We start from the raw sequence: 15,396 nt of genomic DNA, 5'->3' as shown, positions 1-15,396 counted from the left end.
TTCAGAAAGTCATGACGTTACGCGCCACATGGCAGCAATGATACAATTTGTTGCTCAACTTTCAAGGTAACTTTAAACGTTTCACGTCATGTTATTCACTCTCGGCCAAATTACGCTAAAGGAGTCACGCTGGGGGTATAATAATAGGTTTGGTTTTGGTTTTAATTTCGCGCAAAGCTACTCGAGGGCTATCTGCGCTAGCCGTCCCTAATTTAGCAGTGTAAGACTAGAGGGAAGGCAGCTAGTCATTACCACCCACCGCCAACTCTTGGGCTACTCTTTTACCAACGAGTAATGGGACTCACCAAACAAAATAACGTCCCCACGGCTGAAAGGGCAAGTAATTTTGGTGGGACGGGGATTTGGACTCGCAACCCTGAGATAGCGCATCACGCGCCCTAACCACCTGGCCGTGCTGAGACAAAAATAACATGTAAAGATAAATTTAATAATAAATAGTACCATGGTATTGCCAGATACCACAAGCGGATTTAAGCCTAAATGGCTAGTCATCTACAAACACATGGAGCATGGTAGGCTCTATTCATACCAATATTATATATAAGGTGAAAGCAAACAAGGGCCACATCAGTTTTAGCTATCCATTAAATCCGTCCTTATCACATACTAATTCAATTCAGCTGATGGCATCATGCTGTTCAATGTAATAACTTGTGAATAACGAAATACCAACGGTCGTACATCTTAAAGTTGGTCATTATTATCTTAATTATAACTAAAAAGTGATGCAGTGAAAGTTTTCAGTATTCTGTAAAATTTTGAATCCCGTAAAAACTGTTGAATTTGCCACATTTGAAAGATGAATTATTTGACGAACATCAGTCATCACTTCATCAAAACTTAACCAGAGACTAAAATACAATTTAACCGATGTGCAATACTGATCATTTATCAGTTTCATTCAATTAGAAACCACAACTGTTTCGATATTCTGTCATTCGTACAGTCACCTCGAAGTTTTAGAAAATAGTTTGTTTTCGAATTTCGCGTAAAGCTACACGAGGGCTATCTGCACTAGCCGTCCCTAATTTAGCAGTGTAAGACTAGAGGGAAGGCAGCTAGTCATCACCACCTGCCGCCAACTGTTGGTCTACTCTTTTACCAACGAATAGTGGGATTGACCGTCACATTATAACACCCCACGACTGAAAGACGAGCATATTTGGTGTGACATGGATTTGAACCTGTGACCCTCAGATTACGAGTCGAACGCATTAACCCACCTGACTATGCCGGGCCTCAAGAGATGAGAGTGAATCACCTACACCTAGTGTTATGGTGAATTGTAAAGGGAAATACCCTTTTAGGTACGTGACCGAATTCACAGTTTATTTCGAAAAAATGTTTAAATTCAATTAAATTTTTTTTGTTTTACGAGAAGTGAGTGGACTTTTGTTGAGCCTACTCTAGAACTTGAATACGTGCAATACATTTCTTGTCAGCCTCCAGGAAACCAACTTCCTGTTGCGTACCTTCGACTACAGCTCAGAAATTGTTGTTACACATACCTATATCTTGTACCAGTTACGTCACACTGACACAGCAAAAACGCATTTGTTCAACAATATTTTTATGCTCGCGTGGTGAAATTAAAATCAGGACTTGGGAGTCGTGGATAAATAATTACTTTGGACATGAATGTAGAAGTTCAGAGGTTTGTAATATTTTTACACATTTCGTGAAACGTTTGAACGTCAAAACGGTGCAGAGACAGTATGACAGCAAGAGATAGACTATATTACCACAATAAGAAAATATATTGGTGTTATGTTATTTTCATTTTTTGTTTTTTCAGGAGGGTGGGAGAAGTTCTGTATCAAAACCTAGTGTTTGTGTGGTTAAAGACGTCCATTCTTTCTTTAATATTACTTTAATCAATAATACTGGTTACAACGTTTAATACATCTAGATTTATTCTTATTGGTATGCTTTAGTAAATACTGCAGCATTGTTTGAATTGTTAGCTTAGTACAGTGGAGCGCCGTTAAGCCGCGGTATTTGGGGGGGTCAACCTGCTTAACCGCGGCTTAAACCTTTGTGACTGAAAAACCGAAGTCGCCAACAGCTCCGCCGAGGAGCCTCATCCGGGCCATTGCGTGATCATTATATCGGATTATCGAATTAAAAATAATACTTTAATTATTGATCACTTTTTTCACGGATTTACCGCGGATTAACTTTAATGTATGGAGAGGTGTGATTCGGTAACAATGGCGGCCTCCATAAAGCTGACATAGAGAGCGGATAAGGTAGATTAACGGTCGATTTCTATTGTAATATATTTTATTTATTTCCCAAATTAAAGCAAATCCTTTTTAAATATCCCCTTGAAGTTATAAAGCCAGGATTAAATTCGTAAGCCGCGTTTTTACACGTTCTTAAATTAGCGGTGAGCCGCGATAATCCTCGCTCACAAGACTTGCCACAGCGGCTTAAGCGATTTCGCGGTTTACTGGTCCGCGGCTTAATGGCGCTCCACTGTATATAGGTTTTAGGACTAACTTAAACTAGCCGAATGTGGAGAAATGTTATTGGGTTCACGGCCGAAATACCGTTAACGACGATGTCATATACCTGACGAGACAATGCGTTATAATCGTCCTAAGAACACCATATTTACTTAACTGTACTCGTTACAAGATTGGTTTTTGTTTTTGAATCTGCGTAGGTAGCTTGGTCTGACCAGTCTTATAAATTTATTGTATTTTTACAAAAATATTCTAAATGTTAAAACTCCAACAATAAAGAAATCCTCCAAGTTGGAATCGTTATGTTGAAGTTTCAAAGAACAAGTTTGGTAAATATATCCACGTCACATTAACAACGATTTATCAACACTGAAATAAAGCCATTATTACGGGGGACATTATCACAGTCAATATACAGTCCATGTCTACAGCCACAACACGATTTTTATTAATGCACGCATCAGGTCGTTTGAAAGCAAGTTCTTAAATCGAGCAAACAAAACGCGTGTCAGTTATTACAACACGGATTATACATGTTTAAAGACAACAGGAATGAGTTATATACAACTTATTAATTAATTTTTAATCTGGAGTTGACTTGAAGGATATTTTATATCGCTGTCAGCCGTCTTTCACCCACCAGTCTGTCAAAAACAGCACAAACCAAAGCCACCTAGTTGTGGCCGGTTTGATGATAACCGTACTGGTATTCTGAACCGGTATGAACAACCACAGGTTAGAGGCGTCAACGCGAACGTCATGGTATGAAACAGAAATGTTTAATACTAAACGTTCATTTGTGAACTTCTATTTTTATGTCCAAACTACATTTGAACAGATAGAACACGAGTGAATTTAGTTATTGTGCATCCGTAAGTGCCACTATTTTATAACTATCGTCTCAAAAGCAAGAGGATGTTTAGTTGGGAAAGGTGTCTTTTCATAGTAGGCGGTACGACACGCATCTTGTTAGATACGAGTTTTATCAACTGTTTGTTACAAAGTTTGATAGTTTTGTCTGTAATTTATTACCTATATTACTGACAGCCTTATTTGGGTACTTCATATTTTACTGCGAATTTTCAAGTTCTCAGGTTTCATCAAGTTGTGTATTAATTTCGGAGGCTTTACAGATTACACAAGAAATATTTGTTGATTATTAGATGACATGTTTTTAATCTTAACATGAAAATCGCTCTACATTGGGGATAATGACTACTTGGACTCCATGTAATAAAACATTACTTTGTTGCAAAATTAATTTATTATAAATTTTAATTTTTTCTGTACAAAACACTTATGATGTTTCCAAATTTCGTGAAGATACACAAGCCGTACCGGATGATGTATTGATATAATCGTATCACGGCTTCAGGATACAATATTTGTATCGTATTGCTACATCGCGACATATCTACAGGGTGGCCCGTAAGTCCCTACCCATCCATATATCTTATGTATCCAGTGTATCTGTGTGCTGTCCCTCATTCTCGCTGCATAATATTATGCGACGCCATGTTCTTCAAGTGTAAATGGGTTTACATCGGCCATATTTCTCTGACAAAAAGAAACAAATTTATAATACATGACTAATTGAATATAACATAACATATGGATGGGTAAGGACTTACGGGCCATCCTGTAGTTTTTAGCAAAGTTATATATCACCGTTTACACTGTTTAATTTATAATTTTAAACTAAATCTTATTGTTTATGATGTTTAGTCCTGCCTTTAACCCATTAATTGGATACGGTGCGCCTCTGGTAGTTGAATGCCAGTGTGCTCTTGTCTATACAATATATGATTCGAAAAACTTTCGCGCGCGCGCGCGCGCGTTTAAAGCGCTGCCGCAGTGAAAGCGTTAAACAATGATTTTACAGTAATTCTATGACACTGTTTTATATACTACATATTACACAGGCCTACGATGGTTTTATTGTCTTGTAAAGTTTACATGTTCAACGATAATTCCTGTACACTGAATCCAAAAATTATGTCCATTTATTTCCATCACGTACAGATTTTCCCCAAAACGTCATGACGCTATGCATACCAGAAAGACCACAAAACGTAGTTTTGAAACAAAGCTGTAGATGTAACAACAATCAGGATGTATATTCATTATCGTTTTTTCTTTTCTTCAGTTTGTATTTTTGTTAGTTCATCATACATCTTCAACATGATAGAGAAAAATGAACATTATTTTCTAAAATCTACGTAGATGAATCACGTAAGATCCGTTATTAAATCCAAAATTAAATTTATGAAGTTTAAATTCGCAGACCTGTGTTATGTAGCTACGTTCCCTGTTCATACTTGTCTCCTGTCGTATTTCGTACATTATTATTATTACTACCGTGTTTCTCCGAAAATAAGACAGGGCTTATATTAATTTTCACTCCAAAATATGACACTAGGGCTTATTTTCGGGGGATGTCTTATTTTGATATATTAAAAAAATGAAGTTACAAAGTAAAACTATTAAACTAACCATTTAAAATAAACTATTAAACTAACCATTTAAAATAAACTATTAAACTAACTGATTAATACTTAACCAAACTAATTAACTAACTATTAAACTAATTAATAAATTAATTTTTTTTTATTTCTTTCCTCTTCCTGCCACTCTTAACTAGGGGTTATTTTAAGGGTAGGGCTTATATTAAAACTATCCCCAAAAATCACACTAGGTCTTATTTTATGGGTAGGTCTTATTATCGGAGAAACACGGTATTTACAAACAACAAACGCGTGAACAAAGTTACACAATTTAGAGAACATTCGTTTTTTCAACAGATTTAATTTTTATACAGAATCCCAGCAAAGGTTTCGCACGTTCTGGCTATGTTGTGCTTTCATTTTCTTTGAAATTCCTTGCATGCCTTACTGCGCACTTGTAGAGAAATATATATGTAAAAACGGCTCGTTTCGGTTGAGAAAATATTTTATGTATAGGAGCGAATAACGTTTCGACCTTCTTCGGTCATCGTCAGGTTCACAAACGAAAAGGTCGAAACGTTGTTCATTCCTCTACATAAAATATTCTCAACCCACACGAGCCGTTTTTACATATATAGAACTGTGTACATATATATGTAATATCTATTACAATAATAATAATAATAGGGTTCAGCAAATACGTCAAAAACTCGTGCACCTAACGTCAGTTGTTACCCTAACTTTTTTTTTTTGAGAACTAAATCATTCACCAAATCGCACGTTTAAAACATCACAGTTTCGAAAGATTTCTACTGACCAATAATTCCTCTCTTTTCATTTGGCTTCAGGGATTGGGGTGTAACAAGAACTCCTAGCATTATGTTAATGTCACATCAAACCAGTTTTCCAGCTGTTGTTAACGTTCGAGTAATCACACAGTCAAACTAGATAATTTTGGCGAATTTCCAAGAACTATGGCAAAGTAGGCCCCAGCACTTGTGAAATTTGTTGAAAAAAAATTCCGAAAACTTTTCAGAAACTGAATGTAAACCATACAAGTTTAAAGCACAATTATTTTAACCTAGAAACCGCAAGAACCACTTTGAGAATGTGTCACGATTAACCTGTTCATGACAAAACAAAATTTAACTAAAAGCCATCCCTGGTGGTAATACATGACACTAGTATTTTCACGTATCCAATTTACAACAGAACAGAGTATCTTAACTTGAAAAAAAAAAAAAAAAGGTGAGATATTCTATAGATAACAAATTGGTTTCCAGTTTTGGAAAGAGAAAAATATTTATCACCAGGTGGCGCTTATTTCAGATTTGCCTATATAAAGATTTTGAAAATAATGATGACACAAACATAATCGATTAGCAATGGACAGGCTTGTCTGTAAGCACCTAAACCTACAATTAGAAACTGAGTCTGCGCACGCAATAAACTTTGATGCCAAATTGGGTAGCGGGGTGAAACTGGAAAATCCGGCAATATTATATTTAAAACGGAAATTTGGTTAAATGTTTTGTGACATCATTGTGTGCGTATCTAGGTATAGTACAGGAATATCTATCTTCTTACACTAGCTAACAATCCATGTAGATATAAGAGATTGATTAGAGAACTGACACCTCTGTACCTAAGCTAACTTGAGTTATATTTATTGTGACCGGTTTGGTTTGTTTTGAATTTCACGCAAAGCTACTCGAGGACTATCTGCGCTAGCCGTCCCTAATTTAGCAGTGTAAGACTAGAGGGAAGGCAGCTAGTCATCACCACCCACCGCCAACTCTTGAGCTACTCCTTTACCAACAAATAGTGGGATTGACCATCACATTATAACGCCCCCCACGGCTGAGAGAGCGAGCATGTTTGGTGGAACGGGTCGAGTGCCTTAACCACCAGGCCATGCCGGGTCATATTGTGATTGACAACAGACCAATGTTATGTTAAAAATACAATATTAATATTAATACATGCATGGTTTACGTGTGCGTGCACGGTTCTGAGAGTAAGACCATAATTAATTTTTTACCCCTTTTCCAAACTCCCCAGTTTTACCAGGTTAGTACTCGCCATGACATAACGAACCCATGGCTATAAAAAAAAACGAAGGCTAAACTAATTTTTGATTTATCTATGACTGACTATATCTTTCACACCATAACTCACTCAGCTGGTGGTCAAGGTCTACTGAACGTTGTTCAAGAGTCGTTATGTAACTCGCGAGCGAGCTATCGCGCGCGTGACACATGAGGTAACTAACGCCTTCCTCAACACACCAGAAATGATTATCAGATCCTGCATCATATGATACACACTGGCCAAATAATTATTAGAACTTCCTCAGTGGTAGAGTACGTTTAAAATAAACATTTACCGGTAGAGGGATCATTACTACAATGTATTTATCATAGTAGTTCAATGCTTTACCGGTAGAGGGATCATTATTACAATGTATTTATCATGGCAGTTCAATGCTTTACCGGTAGAGGGATCATTACTACAATGTATTTATCATGGCAGTTCAATGCTTTACCGGTAGAGGGATCATTACTACAATGTATTTATCATGGCAGTTCAATGCTTTACCGGTAGAGGGATCATTATTACAATGTATTTATCATGGCAGTTCAATGCTTTACCGGTAGAGGGATCATTACTACAATGTATTTATCATAGCAGTTCAAAGCTTTAGCGGTAGAGGGACCATTACTACAATGTATTTATCATAGCTGTTCAATGCTTTAGCGGTAGAGGGATTATTATTACAATGTATTTATCATAGCAGTTCAATGCTTTACCGGTAGAGGGTTCATTACTACAATGTATTTATCATAGTAGTTCAATGCTTCACCGGTAGAGGGATCATTACTACAATGTATTTATCATAGTAGTTCAAAGCTTTAGCGGTAGAGGGACCATTACTACAATGTATTTATCATAGCTGTTCAATGCTTTAGCGGAAGAGGGATTATTATTACAATGTATTTATCATAGCAGTTCAATGCTTTACCGGTAGAGGGATCATTACTACAATGTATTTATCATAGTAGTTCAATGCTTTACCGGTAGAGGGATCATTACTACAATGTATTTATCATAGTAGTTCAATGCTTTACCGGTAGAGGGATCATTACTACAATGTATTTATCATAGCAGTTCAATGTTTTTCAGTAGCTCTATCTTTTCTCATCTGAGGAAGCTGCTCGTTTGAATTAAGCACAAAACTACACAACATGCTGCCTGTGTCCTGCCCACCACAAGTATCGAAACCCGGTTTTTTGCGTTGTAAGCTGCAAACATAACACTACGCCACTGGAAGGCCATCTGAAGAAATGCCAAACCTCGCTTGTTCAGAACGTAAGTGATGAAAACATTTAAATTTTTCTCCATAAAATAATTCTCTCTCAGTGGCGAATAGTTGCCCTTGAAATTGTAAAGACCCGGATACAAACGAGGTTATTTAACATGCCTGCAATTACTGTTACACATGTAGGGTTTTACACGTTACATCATCACTTCACATCTTCAGGTAAGTTTTCAAAATGTAAAAGCATTCACTTTTGTTCCGCGTATGTTAATTACCTCTTCTCAGTGTAAGTGATAATCAGGTGAAAAAATACTTTGTTTTGTATTGGAAATATATTTTTTTTTTAATTTTGCGCAAAGCTACTCGAGGGCTATCTGCGCTAACCGTCCCTAATTTAGCAGTGCAAGACTTGAGGGAAGGCAGCTAGTCATCACCACCCACCACCAACTCTTGGGCTACTCTTTTACCAACGAATAGTGGGATTGATCGTCACATTATAACGCCTGAAAGGGCGAGGATGTTTAGTGTGATCGGGATTCGAACCCGCGACCCTCGGATTACGAGTCGAACGCCTTAACCCACTTGGCCATGCCGGGGCCTCTTTGTTTTGTAATTATTAGTAATCGGTATGATTGTAAATCAGTCACACCACGCACCTGCTTGAAATCGTAGCCAAAAGAGCATAAAGGTAAACTTACATGATGTAAGCGGACAGGAAATTGGAGGGAGTATTGTTTAAGTACGTTCAGATAACTATGCATTTCACATCGCTAGTCCTCTCAAAGCCCTGTGAGGCCTATATTTTAAGCAAACAGCAAGGAACCAGTTATAAAAAAGTCCTCTTCAGCCTGTTAAGGCTTACGTTCGAGAAAAACAAAAGTAATAAATTGGTAAAATAAGTCCTCTCCAGACCTAATTAGGTCCAAATGTGAAGACAAAAGCAAAAAATCGATAGCAAATCCTCATCAGCTCCCGCTATGTCCATATGTGAAAAAAAGGCAAAACCCCTCTTTCGCTACTGTTAGGCCTACATTTGAAGACAACAGTAAGAAACTGACAAAAGTTTTCACTAGTCTCTGTTAGGCCTACATTTGAAGACAACAGTAAGAAACTGACAAAAGTTTTCACTAGTCTCTGTTAGGCCTACATTTGAAGACAACAGTAAGAAACTGACAAAAGTTTTCACTAGTCTCTGTTAGGCCTACATTTGAAGACAACAGTAAGAAACTGACAAAAGTTTTCACTAGTCTCTGTTAGGCCTACGTTTGAAGACAACAGTAAGAAACTGATAAAAGTTTTCACTAGTCTCTGTATTAGGCATACATTTTAAGATTCTAACAAGAGACCGATAGTCTCTGTTATGCCTACATTTGAAGAAACAGCTTAAGCAAAAAAGGGCATAAAACTTCCTGCTAACTTCTAATAGGCTTACATTTTAACCTACAGGGTGGCCCGTAAGTCCCTACCCATCTATATATCTTATGTATCCAGTGTATCTGTGTGCTGTCCCTCATTCTCGCTGCATAATATTATGCGACATCCATGTTCTTCAAGTGTAAATGGGCTTACATCGGCCATATTTCCCTGAAAAAAAGAAACAACTTTATAATACACGCGTAATTGAATATAACAATAACATATGGATGGGTAGGGTCTTACGGGTCACCCTGTACAGCAAGTCCTCGCTAGTTCCTCCATTTGAATACAACAGCAAGAGGCCAGTACAAAAGTCATTGCTAACTTTTATTACGCTTGCATTTTAATATATCAGTAAGAAACTGGTAAGGAAATCCTTGTTAGCTTCTGTTGGGCTTATATTTCAAGGGTTGATTTGGTTTGAATTTCGCGCAAAAATACAGGATGGCTCTGCGCCAGCCGTTCCTAATATAGCAGTAAACTACTGGACGGAAAACGGCGGTGGATGGTAATGTCTAGCTAACTCTAAGGCTGCTACTTTACAAATGAACAGTAGGATGAAAGTCACGTTATAACGCCCCCACGGCTATGAGGGCGAGCATGTGGGTAGGACAGGAATTTGAATTCACGACCTTCACATTTTGAGTCAAGCGCCCTAACCACCTGATACCGTCATTGAAAACGATACTTACCTGAAATTAAAAAAAACACACAACACCAGTGTATACTGAAGATAAAGAATCTGGTTGAGGACTGTAGAGTTCATTGTATAATGCAAAGCAGAACTAAATGTGAACATAACACATTAAAGTCAGTGCTCCAATTACACCAAGTTAGGTGGCTAGGTATGACCAGGTGGTTAGGGCGCTTGACTCGTAATCTCAGGGTCGCGGGTTCGAATTCCCATCACGCCAAAAATACTCGCCCTTTCACCCGTAGGAGCTTTATAATGTTATGATCAATTCCACTATTAGTTGATATAAAAGAGCAGCCTAACAGTTGAATGGTGATGACCAGTTGGCTTCCTTCTAGTCTTACACTGATAAATTAAGGACAGCTAGTGCTGATAGCCCTCGTGTAGCTTTGTGCAAAATTCAAAAGCAAAGAAAACAGTACCCCACATTAGGAATAGTTTGTTTTCGAATCAAAACCGCATTAAAGGCCAATTCTTACACGAAGCACCTCTGATACTAAACAGTCATATTTGTACCTCAGCTAGCTTCCATATATCGAGCATTCTAGAAAATTAACACATCTCTTACGCAGAACCTTCAACTGCGGTTGATGTCATACAACGCAAGAATTTTCCTACTGAAAAATGTCACGTGCTAATTATGAAACGAAATATTGATACATACAGTCCGGTGAACATTCAAATTTTATCTCAGATGTTTCACGTGCAGGATTTATTCAACTCTGTCGTATCACCAAAGTACATTACATCCATAAGTCTAAACGCTAGAAAGTTACGCTCCAATACTCACACACGTTTGATTACAATGGAATAACAATGAAAAAAAATCATGTTATTCACAATTGGAATAAAACAATACAGATACGAGCAGAACAAAAAACAGGGTAATGAAAACAGAGAAGGTGGAGCCAATCGAAACAAGGACATCTTGAGGAAAACTATACAGCCCGTCTATACTTAAAAACAAAGAGAAATTGGAATCAAAAAGTTGTATATTCATAGAGAAAGAAAGGTTATATAAAACAAAAATCATAATGATAGAGAAATGTGTACTACATATATAGAAATATAAGTGTTGGTAAAAAAATACCATCTATTGAATAATCGAGAAAGTTAGATATAAATTTAAAATTCAACTAAAAACGCTGATGAAAAATTTTAGTTTTTTTGTAATTGTTGAAACAGGACACGCAAGAATACACAGCGAAAGTTTAACTCACCTGTAACTGTTCAACCACGCAGCCAAGCGGCTTCACGCCTTGCTTCGCACAGGCTTTACGGTAAGCTGTGACAACTTCGTCAGCTGATGGTGATTCGGTCGCTATGAAAGAGAAACGCTTTGGTTCATGACAAATTTCGTTTAACTTTTACAATTTTGAGGTTTACAGAATTCAAACTATATTTAAATACAATTTCAAAGGTAATCAATACGTACAGTTTCACAAAGAACTGTTGGAATGGAAGGATAAGAAACATTAAACACACACTGGTCAGTAGAAAGAACTGTTGGAATGGAAGACAAGAAACATTAAACACACACTGGTCAGTAGAAAGAACTGTTGGAATGGAAGATAAACATTAAACACACACTGGTCAGTAGAAAGAACTGTTGGAATGGAAGATAAACATTAAATACACACTGGTCAGTAGAAAGTACTGTTGGAATGGAAGATAAGAAACATTAAATATACACTGGTCAGTAGAAAGAACTGTTGGAATAGAAAATAAGAAACGTTAAATATACACTGGTCAGTAGAAAGAACTGTTGGAACGGAAAATAAGAAACGTTAAATATACACTGGTCAGTAGAAAGAACTGTTGTAATGGAAGATAAACGTTAAACACACACTAGTCAGTAGAAAGAACTGTTGGAACGGAAGATAAACATTAAACACACACTGGTCAATAGAAAGAACTGTTGGAATGGAAGATAAGAAACATTAAATATACACTGGTGAGTAGAAAGAACTGTTGGAATGGAAGATAAACGTTAAATACATACTGGTGAGTAGAAAGAACTGTTGGAATGGAAAATAAGAAATGTTAAATATACACTGGTCAGTAGAAAGAACTGTTGGAATGGAAGATAAACATTAAATACATACTGGTGAGTAGAAAGAACTGTTGGAATGGAAAATAAGAAATGTTAAATATACACTGGTCAGTAGAAAGAACTGTTGGAATGGAAGATAAACATTAAACACACACTGGTCAGTAGAAAGAACTGTTGGAATGGAAGAGAAACGTTAAATATTCACTGGTCAGTAGAAAGAACTGTTGGAATAGAAAATAAGAAACGTTAAATATACACTGGTCAGTAGAAAGAACTGTTGGAATGGAAGATAAACGTTAAATATTCACTGGTCAGTAGAAAGAACTGTTGGAATAGAAAATAAGAAACGTTAAATATACACTGGTCAGTAGAAAGAACTGTTGGAATGGAAAATAAGAAACGTTAAATATTCACTGGTCAGTAGAAAGAACTGTTGGAATAGAAAATAAGAAACGTTAAATATACACTGGTCAGTAGAAAGAACTGTTGGAATGGAAAATGAGAAACGTTAAATATAGACTGGTCAGTAGAAAGAACTGTTGGAATGGAAAATAAGAAACGTTAAATATACACTGGTCAGTAGAAAGAACTGTTGGAATGGAAAATGAGAAACGTTAAATATAGACTGGTCAGTAGAAAGAACTGTTGGAATGGAAGATAAACATTAAACACACACTGGTCAGTAGAAAGAACTGTTGTAATGGAAGATAAACATTAAACACACACTGGTCAGTAGAAAGAACTGTTGTAATGGAAGATAAACATTAAACACACACTGGTCAGTAGAAAACTGTTGGAATGGAAGAGAAGAAACATTATATTAAACTTACACTGGTCAGTAGAAAATGGCAATATAAGATACTGAAGCAAAAATAAATCTTAACACAATAATATACACTTCTTTACTTATTACATTTTGGCCTGTGAATTTTAGAAATGTCCTTCCCATTAATTAAATTATAAAACTGGAATAAATGGAGAAACCACTGTGACAGAAAAACCTCCAATACGTGTGTTCTACACGAAGACTTCATTCCAAATCTACAATGTAAAAACACATTATTTCTATATGTTTAGTGAGAGAGTAATAAAGTCAGGAATGATGTCCTATGGAGCTTCCGTATGTTGTGACCATTGGCTTGCAAAAACCTTTGAACGCTGATTTACTGACCAAAGACGTTACAGCTTCATATTTGTTCATAAGTGGGTTGTAATATATCAAATCAAAAGAAACTGTGATGAAAGTGACTTCCTACCAAGATGGCGAATAAGAGTGCTGCTGATCTGTAATTAACCCCATCTCCCACTAGGAGAGGGCGAGTCAAATATGGCGTATACGTCAGATACACTGTTTCGTGAGAGAGACTACCACTACGTGGTTTTGCGTAATTGGTCTTTAAGAACTAAATTTTTAATCATAATACTAGCATACTACAATCTATACGTGTTGGTGGAATCGAAGAAAAATTCTCCGTTCAAAAAAAAAAAAAAGAGGTTACGTTTCGTTTGAGGGTTCTTACATAAATATTAGGTTGAGGAATAATTCGTGAGCGTTTTTAAATAATTTCATTCAAGCATTACATGCAAGACTATACAATACTTCAATGCATGAACACATTACACCCAAAACATTTATTATGATACTTTATTACTTTATTTCATGTAATACCTAGGTATATAGTATGCATTGTTGTAAACGAAATTGCAAGAAATTAAATGCGAAAAGCAGATGGTGTCGAAAATGCTCGATTTTGTCCACTTGACATTCCATTTAATGAGCTGAAAATGAAAGCAAAAATTAGACATGAAAATCAAACACACCATCTATTAGAGCAAAAAATTATCTACCAAATGACATGAAATATTTTGCGAAAGCGTTTCATTTATGAATATATTTTGTTAACTTGAAAAAACGCTCACGAATTATTCCTCAACCCAATACACGCATGATGTCAGGTCTTAATGAAACGTTGTTTATCAAATTGAAAGAAATTTTTCGTGTCTGTTATCACGTTTCTTTTAAAATAAAATATCAAATACATGAATTTTGGAAACTCAACGAATCATGCAAGCACTTAATTTTAAAGGACAATAATTTGATTATAGATGTCGCTATATGTCACTATGACATTCCTATTCGATTGGAAAATAAGTGAAAATGTACTGTTAGCGCCTACACATTTAATTATTTCTAGTAAAACCGGACTGCCTTCTTACGATTAGCTGTAAGGCAATGTTTATCTTCTTTTGTATACAAAAATAAATAAAACTGGATTGAGAGTTATAGGACTTCCAGAGTGCTGCTTTGTTTCTTTTGAAGATTGTCCCTTATTCTGTTTTTACCTCGAAGTATAAACGGTCTCAGTAAAGTGTCATGTATAAAATTATTACTGGGCTAAGTTGTCAAACAGGTTAGAACTTTCATTAATTCATCTAATATGGTAAGAACTGGTAGTTAGATTTCTCATCGCACCAATCAAGTTCGTCTTTCAACTGTGGGGGTGTTATATAATGATGGTCCATACTACTATTCGTTGTCAAAAAAAAAGAGTTGGATGTGGGAAGTGTGGACTGACTGCATTCCTTCTAGTCTATCACTGCTAAATTATGGGCGAATAGCACAGATAGCTTTCGTGTAGCTCTGCGGGAAATTCAAACCAAACCAAAGATCATCAAATATTCACATCGTATACGTTGATAGATCAGTCTCAAAACATGTCAATAAAATACCCCAATGCACAAATCAAGGATTGGGAAAGAGTGTGAAATGCAAAGAAATAACTGAATACATAAAAAAAAATAACAAGACTTATGATCGTTGAACACTGACTACAAACACACATCCATGTCTTAGAGGTAAGATACAGGCTTTCTAAAGCTAAAAGAAAGTTCTGGATTACATCCTTTAGGTGGGTGCAAAGTATACAGATCAAGAATTTTAAACAAACAATACATGAGCAGGGCGTGACCAAAGATTTGTG

General features: G+C 36.3%; 1 protein-coding gene across 1 annotated transcript in view; it reads right to left on the bottom strand.

The window, feature by feature from the left end:
- The window catches only part of LOC143226822 (uncharacterized), a 78,382-nt gene that overhangs the window by 25,996 nt on the left and 36,990 nt on the right, over positions 1-15,396 (bottom strand). The window contains exon 2 of the mRNA XM_076458265.1: positions 11,583-11,683. Coding sequence (XP_076314380.1) covers positions 11,583-11,683 — 101 coding nt within the window. The remainder of the gene's footprint in view (positions 1-11,582; positions 11,684-15,396) is intronic.

Source organism: Tachypleus tridentatus, chromosome 9, assembly GCF_004210375.1.
Source record: "Tachypleus tridentatus isolate NWPU-2018 chromosome 9, ASM421037v1, whole genome shotgun sequence".
Classification (NCBI taxonomy): Eukaryota; Metazoa; Arthropoda; class Merostomata; order Xiphosura; family Limulidae; genus Tachypleus; species Tachypleus tridentatus.
The sequence above is the reverse complement of the archived record's forward strand: the minus strand, read 5'-3'. Positions and strand labels throughout refer to the sequence as shown.